Raw genomic sequence first — 14,026 nt, 5'->3', positions numbered from 1 at the left:
GTAAGAAAGTAGAGATCACATACATCATTCTGATATAGAACATGTTCAAATATTTGACCATTTGGTCACCGAAAAAATAAAAAAACATTCGGAACCCGTTAAGACCCATTAACCCGTTAACCCATTAGCTTTTTTACTACCCCACCGACACCCCCATGGCCCCATCTAACCCGTGAGTCACTTTCCCCTCCCCCTCCACCCCTTTCGCCCGAGCTCCGGCGATATCAAGGCGATCCCCGTCGATTTCGGCTTCAAGATGATTTTTATCGCCGGTAAGGCGGCGGAAGCCGGGAGGTAGGAGCGGGAATCGCTCGCTCGGCCGCCGGCCTGCCGCGGACGCCGGTAAACGTCGGTAAATCGGTGGTTTCCGGCGATAGGGCGGCGATTACCGGCGGTACGGTGTCGGTAGAGACACCGGTGTGGCCGTCGTGGAGCGGGATCCGCTAATACCGAGCGGTATTTGGAGATTCCCGAGCGGTTTTCGTCGCTTTTTGGACCGGTAAGCAATGGTTTGCCGAGTATTTATTGATTTAACATTGATTTTTAGATGTTTGTTGTGTAGGTATGTGTTTGTGTGTTGGTTTAGTGGGGACTAATAACTGTGTTATGCATATATATGTAGATGTTATTTTATACATGTTATTTAGATGTTAATTTGTTCATGGTAGCTATAATAAAAAAGATGTGTGCTCATGTTTGCAATATGTACATATATTTTCATGTTAGTTTTATATATGTAGTTGTGTTAATATTTGTTGTATCGTGGTTGTAGGCAAATTGTGGATCCGGTGTGGGAGCATGGAGAGAAGAGAGGTAATGGATGGAAGTGCAACTATTGCCATCAACAGAGGAATGGGGGAGGAGCAATAAGGCTTAAGGAGCATTTGGCGCAACGTGGGAAGGATGCGAAGGACTGTCCTTCGGTCCCTCTTGAAGTGAAGACGTTTTTTAACCGTGAGCTTGACAGGATCAGAGGCAAAAGGATGGAAAGGGAGCGGTCAAAGATGAGGGCCGATGAGGCAGCTAGAAGTAGTTATGTGCACTTGGAAGATGAGGAAGATGATCCAGATATGCAAGAGGCCCTACATCAATCATGTCAGGAGTTTCAATTTCAGCAGAAGGCCGGTCCACGGTATGAGAGGGGTGGTGGCTCTGGTTCAGGAGGTGGCCCAAGATTGACGAGGAGTCACACACAGATCCCTCAAAGACTTAGAGATTTCCACCTAGCGACTGTCTCTGGACCGCGGCAGTCAAGGATAGATACTGGACCATGGACCAACAAGGGTAGGAGTGCGAAGGAAAGGGTGGGAAAAGCTTGGGCAAAGGCACTGCATGCACTTGGTATACCTGGTAGGAAAGTGGATGACCCCTATTTCAGGGCAGCCATCATAGAGACACAAAACCAAGGTGAGCTAATGTGTTCTTGTAATGCAGGAGTATACATAAATCAAAATATTGAGCTAATACGTTGTTCTAATGCAGGAGTTGGTGTCCAGCTGCCAACTGGCAAGGAGATAGATGGCAAGTACTTGGACGCTACTATAACTGAGATTGAAAAGGAGATAGAGAAGTGGAAGGAAGAGTGGCCACAACATGGTCTGACAATTATGTGTGATTCTTGGACCGGTGTAAGTCGTAACAGTGTCGTCAACTTCTTAATTTATAGCAATGGGATGATGTACTTTTGGAAGTCTGTCGATGCAACTGGTGTGGTTCAAGACCATGCATTCTTGCTAACGGTATGTTCACAACTCACAAGACCATGGGATGATGTACATTTCTTCATAATGCTTGAATCTTATATTTTGCTATCACATGCAGGAGATCAAAAAAATTGTACGTGATGTTGGGCCCGAAAATGTTGTGCAGATTGTCACAGATAATGGCTCAAACTTCAAGAAGGCATGTGCGTTGTTGCATGAGGAGTACAACCATATCGTGTGGCAGCCATGTCTTGCACACACCATCAACCTCATGTTGAAGGATATAGGGAAATGGCCTGAGCACGATGCAATGATCAAAAGTGCCCAGAGGATATGCAGCTGGATGTACAATTCGAACAGTCTACATGCCATGATGAGTAAAGCCATAGGAGGTGAGTTGGTTAAATGGAATGCAACTAGATTTGGCACCAATTACATGTTTCTAGAGACCTTTTTGAGGAAGAAGGATCAATTCATGGCATGGATGGTGTCTCCAGAATTCAGAAATTCACGCCATTTCAAGTCACCTGAAGGTCAGTATGCATTTCGGTCTCTCACAGCACTTGACTGGTGGAATGCCATGCAGAGTGTTATTGATGATGTTGAGCCTCTATACATTTTTTTGAGATTTGCTGATCATGACAAGACTCCAACTTTGGGAGGAGTGCTCATGGAATATCAAAACACAAGGCAAACATATGCAAGCAAATTTGCTCATGATGAGGCCCGTTTTCGAAAGATCACAAATGATATCATCGCTCGAAGGCTGGTTACTGTGATGATGGGCACATATGTGCAAGCTGCTTGTACACTCCATCCATATGTCAATTATGTAAGTGGAGTGACGGACGGTGTACTGGGAGATATGAAGAGGGGGATGGAAATGATGTTTGACACAACCAGAGCGACCAAAGCACTTTAGGAGTATGAGTACTTCAGGAGGAAGTATGGAGAATTTGGGAGCGACTTAGCTATTAGGATGGCAAGGGATCGCTCCACCTCGCCAGCTAGTTGGTGGTCTATGTTTGGATTAGATACACCAACACTTCAGAGGGCAGCGATGCGTCTACTCTCACAATGTGTGTCCTCAAGTGGATGTGAAAGAAATTGGAGTACGTTTGCCTTCATCCATACAAAGCTACGCAATAGGATGGGTCACAAGAAGCTCCACAAATTGGTGTTTGTCAACTACAACCTTCGGCTTCGTATCCAGCGTGCTAAATCCACACCTGAGCCAAGTGACTTCGATCCTATTGCCGGTATGATGGACCTCTCATTGTATAGGCAACAATCAGTTATTCGCAAGTGGATGGAGCTAGGGAGGTCCAATGCAGCGCCGGCTTTGGATGAGGATTCTGATTTAAGTGACACCCCAGTTCCTAGCACCATCATTACAGATATTGCACGTGATATTCCAGAGCTACGGAATTTGGATGTACGTGAATGGGCAGAAGAGACTGTTGGTGACACACATGTTGGTAAGAGGAAGACACGTGTTGGACCATCGGATCGGCAAAGGAAGAAAGGAAAAAGACAGGATGACATTGAAGAGGAAGAATTTAGAACAGATGACAGCACACCTGATCCTAGTGTCGGTGATGATGATGATCATGATGATGGGGGTGACGACAGCAGCACCGATGCTAGTGATGATGGGATTGGCAGTGGGGGATATGTAGGCGGAGGTGGCGGGGGTGATGATGTAGTTGGAGGTGGAGAGGGTATGAGGTTTACCGGGGAGAGCCAGTTCACTCATGCCACACAAGATACGGATCATGGTGCACCTCGCTCACAACAACAGACTAGAAGCAGTGCACGTCATTCTATTCCCCATGATGATGATAGCTCTAGCTCAGTGAACACAGACTATACTTATCCACACTATCCATATGACCAACCATATGCATATCCATCATCACATCGAGTACCCTATTTGCCACCCCCCTATGTTGGCTATACAAGCACCAACATGCAAGATGCTTACAATGTGCAGGTAAATGGCGGTTTAGCAACTAGTTTGTATTATTTTTATTGTTTCATCAAAATTTCATCACGTTCAATACGCAGGCTCAAGGATATGCGACATATGGTGCCTATGGCGCATATGGGGCCTATGGAGCCTATGGCAATAGCTCATATCAACAGGATGAGACTGAAGAATAAACTCCATGTGGTATGTATCGTGTGAACTACTATGTATTATGTATATTGACGATGATGGTTTGTAAGGACTACGGTTGTGATGATTTGTATGGACTATGATTGTGATGACTTGTATGGACTGTAGTTGTGATGATTTGCATGGACTATTGTTGAGATGATCTATATGGACTATGGATGTGAATTTCTATTTTTATGGATATGAACTTCTATTCTATGTATGTGTAAATGTTATATAATTGTTTAATATATACCATCAGTAATGATATTTACAAAATTACGGTGAAATACTGCCAAAATTTTTAATTTTCCAAAGTCATATGGTGTTTACCGGTTAAAACTGACGGTTACCGGTCGGTAAACATCGATTACCGGTCGGTAAACATCGATTACCGGTCGGTAAACATCGATTACCGGTCGGTACACAACGGTTACCGGTTTTTTGAATTTGAAGTGTTATTTCGAGCGGTTTCTAGCGGTTTCCGGCGATTTACCGCCGGTTTACCGATACCGCTAGTTGGCAAAAATCGCTTTACCGTCGGTAAGGTGAACCCTGCCCTCTAGCAACCGTTCCGTTCCATTTCAACAAAAAAAGAATAAAATTAAGGCGCCATGATTTTTTTGAACCTAATGCAGGTTATTTTTGCCGAATTCGTTAGAATCCAGCTGGTTTTCGCTAAAGAAAACTGAAATGCAACTTATTTTTAATAAACAGGAGAGAAAACTGAAATGCAGCTCGTCTACTGTTACGCGTACGGTTATCGTATCCTACGGGTTGTTTTTATATTAGTCCTCAATAAGCAAAGGCTACCGGACCCTAGACTGAATCCAAGTGGTGTGAAAAAAGAAAAAAATTCTGACCTCCCTCAACTATTGTCATTATTTAATTTACTTATTCAAATAGAAAATCGGATGTGCTCCTCAAACTATTGAAACTGGCCGATTTACCTTCCTAGACGGTCTTCAAAGCGGTTTTGGCTGACGTGGTGTGACAACCCACCTTATTATTAGCATGGATTAACCCTAAGTGACTATGGTTAAAAAATAAAAATGAGAGATAAGATAAAGAGAGGAAAAGAATAAAGAAAAGTCAAACTAAGTCAAATTTGGGTCAAACTTCAACCAAATTTGAAAAGTTCGAATGTCAAATTTTCTGAAGAGTGTCAAACAGCAGATTTCAACAAAAGGCACTCTAATTTGATGGATGGAATTCAAAATCTCAGCAGAAAAAGGTTAAATTTGATGAGTTACCTCAAAAGATAAAATGGCTACTTGATCGTGTTTAACAGCTTATATTTGAAAATTTTGCTAAGCAAGTCAACCATTGGTAGCATGAGAATACAGTACAAAGTGTCTCGCTGGCAATAGAACTATGGTTCAAGTGTTTTGAAGACGATAAGAATTTATTTGAAGGATTCAAAATTTGCAGAAAATAAGAATCAGCTCAAGACTTGAAAAAAAATGTTAAGCCTAGAAATTTTAGTGAAAGGTGATGGACTTTTGGACGACGACAAACCAACGAATGTTAGCCCGGGAAGACCCGTCGGGATAGGCGCATGTAGGGTTGTTCTAGGGTCGGCAGACCACCTAAAACGCCCTCAATCGACATAGAGACGAAGAAGGAATATCAAATAGTAGATTGGAAAAGTTAGGGCAAGAGAAAGTAAAAAGATAAAAGTTTTATGTTTGATCGATTGGATGATGACTCAATCCGCCGTGACCCTTTATATTAATAGGGTGGGTGGACTTATCCCGCAAGAAATCATATTTACAGATCTAAACCCATGAAAAATTCTAATTGTACTCGGATTCCGGATAGATCGGTCTGACCGATCGGACCAACCGGTCAGACCGGCCGGCGCTTTGCCGGGTCAAAAACAGGACCGACCGATCAGACCGCTTATGGGTACTGGTCAGACCAGCCTTGTCTAGCCTATACCAATTTTAGTCGTCAACAAGGTGGACATGCTTGCTATGTAAGCCTGGGATGCCGACGAAGCTCGCCGTCGCTGGCCGAGCGCTGTGATGGAGGAGGGGAGAAAAAAAAGACTAGACCCACGTGTAAGAGAGTAAGAGAGAGGGAAGAGTAGAGTTGAAATAGTTAGGAAGTCCAAGGGGGTTTTTTGTGTAAAACTAAAGTTTAGATTTCTTTTATGTGCTATTAACTTGTTTTATACTCCATAAATCATAGAAAATCCTAAAATAGTCAAACCAATTTTTTTAGGTTTGTTTTATTTTTCCTTTATGCATTAATAATATGAAGCCCTAAGCTAATAGTAAGGTTTTTTTCCTTATTTATTAAGGGATTTAAATAAATACTTAAATCCTTATTTTGTTTAATAATAAAATTTGGATAATTCTTAACCCATTGTTAGAAATAATTAGGAATAATAATAAATGGGAAATTAAAGTTTTTCTTAAGTAGAATAATTCAAATGACCCTAATTAATTGTTCAAAATTTATTTAAGGTTTAAATAATTAGGATAAAAATGTGTTAAGGTTTGTAGAAGGGTAATTAGGGTTGGATTGCAACTTTATCGAGATGGAAAGTTGTGATCCATTTTCTAAAACATTTTGCATGCACTAACTTTGCATATCATACGCTTAGAGCTTGAAGTCGAGGTCGTCAGTCGAGTTCATCGGGCCATCGTCCGTGGATTTCAGGAGAGAAGAAAGGAAGTTAATCAAGACCAATCACGTCTAGAGTCTTCACGTCTAGAGTCTCTGAGTCAAAGCTTCATTCACTTCCCAGAAAGAACAAGGCAAGCACCGGAGCATCTACGCGCTACTAATTTTAATTAATTAAATTATGTTATTATTTACTACTGCATTTGAATTCTTAAGTCTAGGAGTTGTTTGAATACCCATCTTATGCATGTTTTAACTTCCTTGACTTAAGGACATCTATACCACCTTTCAACTAGTTTAGATTGAATCCAGTTGTCTAAAAGTTTACTACTTTAAAAGCAATAATAGTCAAGATACTAGCAAAAGATTCACTCCATTCAATCAAGGAAATCTAGGAGACGTATGGTGGTCGTTGAATGCAGAACAGAAAAGGAGTTCTGATTTTGTCCTCGCTTCCAAAGAAAGAAATAATCTTGATCAAGTATTCAACGCACTAAAATTCGCATGCCGGCTGAATGGGACAGGTAAGCCGATGTAACTTGGTTGACCTAGATTCTTGAACCGAGTATTACCCCACTCAACGTCGAATTGGTGGCGGGGCCGTAGCCTGAAACCCGTGTTGATATCAGGCCTGGCGAGGGGTCCTTCACGGGGGTGCGAACCCGGGTCTGGGTAAGCTCGGTTCAGGATCTAGTTCTTCCTCGTCAAAGGTTGCCACGTATGGTCCACCCCGGGAACGCGTACGTGATGTGTGATCATGGATCCCCTGCAGGGTGTATAATCGATTCGAATCGCCGCACTTCTCGGTTATGAATATCGCTTGATCTCGCTTAAACATCGTAAAGTAAGTACGATGCAACCTTGATAAAAGTTATGGTTTGCTGAACCTAGAAGTATCTTGAAGAATGCGATAACTAAAGTTTATCTTTCGCTTTAATTAGTAATTGGATCTGATTGAATAAAAGTTAGTATCTAGTAAGTCCAAATGTTTTCATCAAACAAACCAGTCCACCCAACAAGCCTTTGCATATCCTTGAAACCTATATATTTATACTGGTTAGTCGGGTCAGTCTTGCTGAGTACCTTTTGTACTCAGTGTTTGTGCTTGTGTGTGTTCAGCTGCTACAGGAGGAGCCCGGAAGTCAAGATTTCAAGACCTCAAGACCCGGAGTGTATATTGAGTCCATACACCTCCGGATGTTTTTATAAACTCATGTGAAATAAGACATGCATGTTAACCAACCCTACGACCGTAGGATCTACGCATATGAAACTCTATAGTCCTAGCATGCATTAAAAGTTGTGCTTGTTATGTAATAACTCTTATCTTGTTTTATGATCTATATGGAACGCATGTGTGTAATATTTGATGCTCCAATGCAAAATGATCCTGTACTCTTATCTGAGACATAGTTGTACGGTGGATGATTCGGGTGAAACCCGATGGACTACCAGATTTGTTCCGTCGTAAGAGTGATAACGAGTTATCTTTGTAAAAAGGTGATCTGGCGCTCTTAAGCCGGGATAAATTGGGGAGTTTTGCCACACGTGGTGCCGCGCCAATTGTCCTACATGGCACCACGTCAGCCCCAAGAGAGATAAATTGAATTTTCATGATAATTCAGGGGGTCCATCAGGCTTTATAAAAATTGTAAAATATTATTTATAAAAATATAAATATTTTTCTAGTAGAATAAAAATGTTGTAGATATTCATTTCCTCGTCCCCTATGCATCGGTACTATGCACTACTATTCACAATAAGTCGTAGAATTGTATTGGAACCTTATAAAAGATTCTATTCTTTTCTTCCTTCCATGTATGTACTGCAGAGCAGGGCACACGCTGGGATACGCGATTTCGGCGGTCGGTGCTCTCACCGGCGGCTGCGTGGTGGCGCTCGAGCATGCCTGGGCTAGTGCGCACACATACAGAGGCGTGGCGTGGCTAGTAGCGGCCTGTGGCTCTGACCGAGAGTAGGTGGCAGAGGCGACCGAGACTCGACAGCCATGTTGTAAGAACGACAAGGGCAATGGGTGGCAATGAGGAGAGGAGCACTAAAACTCACCCGTTTAATGAAAAGATTTGTGGATATAAAATTTATCAAGGATTGATGGCTATCAAAACAGCCATAGATTAATGGGAAAATTCGATTCATGCCACCACAACTCCGTGAAATTGGGTGTCATGTTGAAAATCATGCCACTCAATGGCATGATTTTCAACATGAGATCCAATTTCAAGAAATTGGAGTGGCATGGATCCAACTAACCCTAGATTAATTTGCCAATAATTGGATTTAATTAATCATCTTTTAAATTTGCACGATAGTTCATATTTGTCTAACTTAAAATAAACTTTCTATGAGTTTATAATGTTAAATAATGGTATTTTAAAATGTATATTTATTTTAGAAATATTTATATTTTTTAAAAAATATTTCTATAATTTTTTTGTAAAATCTAATGGACCACCCTGAATTATTGTGAACTTACCTTGAATTATTGTGAAAGTTCAATTTACCTTCCTTATGACTGACGTGGTGCCACGAAGGACAGCTGACACGGTGCCACATTAGTCAAAACTGTTTTGAAAATCACCTAGGGAGGAAAATCGGCCGGTTTCAATAATTCAGGGAGCACAAACATTCGGTTTTCTAGTTTTTTTTTAGAATCACACAGTACAATGAAGACGCCCACAACATGCACGCACACTCACACCCTATAAATACACGCACGCAAACCCTACCCCTATGAGCACATCCGAAGGATTGAGCACCGGCAGATCTGAAGATTCTCGAAGTCACCACTGGCGCATCGTCGTCGACGGGAACGTCGCTTACCACTTAACGTGTAACACAGGTAAATCCTAGGAAAAGGTGCGAGCACCAGGATTTGAACCCTGGTGGGTAGCGTCCCACTGGACCATCCTACTATTGGACTACAAGCCAATTCGCATTCGGTTTTCTAGTTGAAGGAGGTAAATCGAACAATGGCAATAATGCCAATAGTTGATGGAGACCGGAAGAACTTTTTCCTAAAAGAAACACTGAATCCAAGTTACAAACAAAGGGGTTAGGCCGAATGGTCTGCAGGCCTACAAGGCCGAAACGCAAAAGGGCCACTACTGGGCCTCAATACAGCACTACTCCCGAAAAGCACCCGGCCTCTACATTTTTCCGCTCTCGCCGTCAAGTCGTCCCGCCATATCTAATATCCAAGATTGACTTTTGTCCCTGGTTCCCTCAAGATCCTGTTCCTAGTAACATGCATCAGAATATCAGATATCAGGAGAGATGATAAGTCCACCAAAATGTAGCTAGGCAATATATAAAACAGAATAACCAAAGCATACTCCACCTAAGACCAATTTTTGTTGGGGTCTGTACCAATAGCAGCTGCACAAACTAATTTGTTAGCAAAAGTGCAAGGGAACTAAAGACAACTACCATACCATTACATTAGTTTATTGTTTGTTATGTTAGCAATTGTAAGCAAATGGAATTTTGTGATTCATGGAAATCAAAGATGTGTGATGAAGCAGACAGAGGGCACAAGAGAATTGAATACCTTATGTGAGATGATGCCTTATGGTTTTTGGAAAGACTGATTCATGGGCTGTCATCAACAGAGAAATGCTGCGCAAAATGAAGCTGCATGAAGGGAGAAAGTATAAGAAAAGTGATCCCACTGAAATCTAAGGACATGCTGCATCACAATGTGAAGTGCTACTAGGAACGTGAGATGTATTTGATTATCCAAGCAAACTGACTTCATAATAATGGTTTGATTATGGTATCAAAGCAGTTCACTAACAATTTCATAGCACAGACAAAGTAACAAGGAAAGTAAGCAATGCATGTCGATGAGCACGATGGGGACATCATTGTTGCAGGACTTGCTGGGATTCAGCTGGGGCATAAGAGCAAACACCTTGCGCGTCAGTTTCAATTCATTCCAAACAAACAGAGGAGCTGGAGCCGGAAGGGAAGAACATGGATATTGCGCACACATTCTTCAAGCTGAGAAGGAGCGCTGCATCCTTGCCTCGTGGGAGGGTCAGAGGGGAGAGTTGAGATGGAACGCTGCCCTAGGCATGCCGTGCAGCTTGATTAAGGGAGGGAGGAGGAGCACCTCGCACCGCCTGTATCCACGACGCGGGAGAGGGTCCTGGTCCTGCAGCACCTAGATCTGCAAATCCACGATCCAGAAGGAGAGGAGGTGCTCACCTAGCACTATTCGGAGAAGCCGACACGTGGGGGCAGCGCTGCGGCGGCACGTCCCCACTCCCATCGCCCTGTGACAAGGACCATGAGGAGAGCCCAGGCGTTGACGAGTTAGAGGCGGCAGTCGCCATGGCTAGGAGTAGGGGTAGGGCTCGCGACGCTTCCCCTGCTTGGGGTGAGGTGGGGACGTGGGGTCGAGTGGAAGGAATCGAGAACGGAAGGAGTCAGATGTGAGGTGAGTGATGCAGGGACGGCAGGGAGGGAGGTAAGTCGCCGCCGACGAGGGGGAGAGGCGAGGCACAGTCGTATGGACAACAGGGTGGAGATACCGGAGATGGAGGATGGTGGACGCGAGTGTCACGGTTAACTGAACTTTAGAAATTTTTCATGTTCGAGAGAATTGATTGGAGACGTGTTTTCTTCAACGCGTCCCCTGTAACCGCCACCCCATTATAAGAGACGCGGGTTGCCCATCCACGTCTCCTATATGGGTACATAGGAGATGTGGATCACTTTTTGGTGCTGGAAGCGTACATATAGGAGACGTGGTTTGTCAATCCGCATCTCCTATATATCATAGGAGACATGGATTAACTCCGCGTCTTCTATGATTGTGTCTCCTTTGTTGGTTTCTTACATAGTGAATGTGAGTGCCATCTATAGCCCCTATGCAATCCTTGAATTTGGGATAGAACCGACGGTTCCTAACCCTGGGATGCCTTCTTTCATAAGTCCTTTCCCCTTTGCTTTGCCACAGACACTGCATGCAGATCTGTTTTCTGGGGCACTCTTGAGTACTACTAGTATAGGTTTTGAGCTAAATGTACATAAATAGTACAGATTGTGGTGAAATGCAAAAAAAAGGTAGTAAAGATTCATAGCATATACTGGCATGAAAGGATAGGAAAATCATTTATATCTACAGTCTAATGTGTTTCAAAAAGTATTGCATCCTCAGTTGCATAAAAAAAACCACAGAGGAACAGACAACATGAACACCTTTCCACTCCAAATTCATTGATTCTAATTGAGGCAGAACTAAATCACAAACAAATTAGCATATCCAAGGACAAGTATTAGGTACACAAGCAGCAACAAATAAGACCTAAACTTTGATAAAGTTGGTATCAGTTAAAAAGAGAAGGGTCTTCTCAATTAAGAAGAGTATGTTTCACACATGATAACAGAACAGAATGGTGCATATAGTCCACCAGTCGATTAAATATGCTGAGTTCACCTAAGCAGGGCCACACTAAATTGAAACAAATGGACAGAAATCATCCCACACAGGGAAAGAAAGACTCGAGCCATCGCACACTTCTCCCTACTATCTCATCCTGATTTGAAAATTATTGCACTGAGAGGAAGGGTTTCTCAGCTAAGAGGAGGCTACATGAGTATATTTCACACATGATAACACAATAGTTTAGTGCGTATCGTCCACCACTCCATAGCATTTGCTGAGTTCACCCAAGCAGGGCCACACAAAATAGAAACAAATAGGCAACAATCATACCAAACAGAAACAACAGCAACAAAAACAACAACAAAAAAACATCCAGCTATCTCACACAAGCATGCATGAACATGTTATCTGACCACATTACATTAGTGGTTCCAGCCATCTCACACAAGCATGCAGGAACATGTTATCTCACACAAGCGAATCTGTGTTGACACAGAGGAAATCGAGCCGGCGAGCGGCGGCAACGTACCAGGAGGAGGCCTTCGGGGTCGCTCTCGCTCCTCCTGAACTCCCGCAGCTTCTCCCGCATGCGCCCCTGGAGCAACTCCTCGCCGGCGGCGGTGAAGACGGCCTTGAAGCCGCGGGCGTCATCGTCCTCCGCGTCCATCGCGGCGGGGGCTTCCATAACTCCTCCCCACGCAACCCTAGATCCAGCCCGAAGCGGCCCCGGGGCCGGTTGGAGTGCGGCGCGAGAGCAGGGACGGTGGCGGCGAGCCGGCGACCGCCTTATCTGAACCGCTGCGGAGGTTTTTTGTTTGGGGTCCTGGGTTTCTGTTGCTTCTGCGTGGTGGGTACTGGGGATGGGCCGAATGACCTGCAAGCCTACAAGGCCGAAATAGAAAAGGGCTGGTACTGGGCTGCACTGAAGAATTCCGCCCAACACCGATGCCTCTACATTTTCCTTCTGCTCTCGCCGCGACTCGTCGTCGGCGAGAGCAAAACTGCCATGTCGTCCCACCGGATAAGCCGCGGGCCCACGCGATCTCCTCCAACCTCTCGTCCCCAACCCAACACAAAACCACATAGCCAACTCGGGCCAACCACCTCGCCGCACAGCCACCGCAGCGCGTCACGGGTCCACGGCCCCGCACCGTGACCATGTTTCCGTCCCTCCTCCTCTCTCGCGCGCCGTCGTCCCCTCTCCTCGCCGCCGCGTCCACCTCCACTGCCGCCTCGCCGCCGGCGGGCCCTCCGCAGGCGCTGAGGGTGCCGCCGCCCAGCAAGAAGCCGCCCCTCGCCACGGCGCTGGTCGCGGCGGCCGCGGCGGGGCTGCTGCTGCTGTCCCCCGCGCCGGCTCCCTCCCGCGCCGACCCGGAGTTCACGGTGTACTACGGGACGGCGGCGAGCGCGGCGAACTACGGCGGGTACGGCGGGAACGCGAGCAAGAAGGACACGGCGGAGTACGTGTACGACGTGCCCGAGGGGTGGAAGGAGCGGCTGGTGTCCAAGGTGGAGAAGGGCACCAACGGCACGGACAGCGAGTTCTTCAACCCGCGGAAGCGGTCGGAGAAGGAGTACCTGACGTTCCTGCCGGGGATCCGCGCGCTGGCGCCGCTCGGCGCCGTGCTCGACAACCTGGCCCTCTCCGACGTCGGGCTGCTGGACCAGATCGCGTCCGCCGACGACGTGACCTCGGCGGAGCGCACCGACGGCGCCGGCCAGGTGTACTACGAGTACGAGGTGACCGGCGCCGGCGCGCACAGCCTCATCTCCGTGACGTGCGCGCGGAACAAGCTGTACGCGCACTTCGTCACCGCGCCCAACGCCGAGTGGGGCCGCGACGAGGCCGTGCTCCGCCGCCTGCACCAGTCCTTCAGGACCATCCAGCCCGGCGCCCCGCCGCCGGCCACCGAGAGCTAACTGCATGTCTGCATCGGCATGCTGCTTTGCCATTGCAGGTAAGTGTGCGCATCTGTATGAGGGGAGATCGAGCTAGCAAGAAACTGAACTGAGAAGAACAATGTGATTTTGCGGTGTACTATACTGATTAATCAGTTTTGTGTAGGATGGAATTGGTTTGTTCCTGCGTTCGTTCGTATATTACTCTGCTTTCTTCCTCTGTTT

General features: G+C 45.4%; 3 protein-coding genes across 6 annotated transcripts; 2 read left to right on the top strand and 1 right to left on the bottom strand.

The window, feature by feature from the left end:
• The first annotated feature begins 155 nt into the window (after nucleotides 1–155).
• Nucleotides 156–4,005, top strand: LOC120678240. Its single transcript, XM_039959382.1, has 5 exons — nucleotides 156–172; nucleotides 773–1,407; nucleotides 1,483–1,739; nucleotides 1,822–3,696; nucleotides 3,771–4,005. Exons 1-4 carry the CDS (start codon nucleotides 156–158, stop codon nucleotides 2,623–2,625), a joined length of 1,713 nt encoding a protein of 570 aa, XP_039815316.1. The 3' UTR covers nucleotides 2,626–3,696; nucleotides 3,771–4,005.
• Nucleotides 4,006–9,127: 5,122 nt separating this feature from the next.
• On the bottom strand, nucleotides 9,128–12,735 carry LOC120678935. 4 transcript variants are annotated; one of them, XR_005676892.1, is made up of 3 exons: nucleotides 12,432–12,734; nucleotides 10,061–10,143; nucleotides 9,139–9,743 (listed from the first exon to the last, which is right to left on the bottom strand). XR_005676892.1 is itself a non-coding variant. In XM_039960395.1 (2 exons), the coding sequence occupies exons 1-2, from the start codon at nucleotides 12,585–12,587 to the stop codon at nucleotides 9,660–9,662; spliced, it is 246 nt and encodes an 81-aa protein (XP_039816329.1). In that variant the 5' UTR covers nucleotides 12,588–12,734; the 3' UTR covers nucleotides 9,128–9,659. The 4 variants fall into 4 exon arrangements, 2 of the variants coding, with proteins under 2 accessions (XP_039816329.1, XP_039816330.1); XR_005676891.1 differs by having other exon boundaries at nucleotides 9,473–9,749; XM_039960395.1 differs by lacking the exon at nucleotides 10,061–10,143 and having other exon boundaries at nucleotides 9,128–9,749.
• Nucleotides 12,736–12,974: 239 nt separating this feature from the next.
• Nucleotides 12,975–14,026, top strand: LOC120678934 (thylakoid lumenal 19 kDa protein, chloroplastic-like). The gene has a single exon (XM_039960393.1). It carries the CDS (start codon nucleotides 13,061–13,063, stop codon nucleotides 13,820–13,822), a length of 762 nt encoding a protein of 253 aa, XP_039816327.1. The 5' UTR covers nucleotides 12,975–13,060; the 3' UTR covers nucleotides 13,823–14,026.

This window comes from Panicum virgatum, chromosome 6N, assembly GCF_016808335.1.
Source record: "Panicum virgatum strain AP13 chromosome 6N, P.virgatum_v5, whole genome shotgun sequence".
Lineage (NCBI taxonomy): Eukaryota > Viridiplantae > Streptophyta > Magnoliopsida > Poales > Poaceae > Panicum > Panicum virgatum.
Note: the sequence above shows the minus strand (reverse complement) of the source record. Positions and strands in the feature narration are given on the sequence as shown.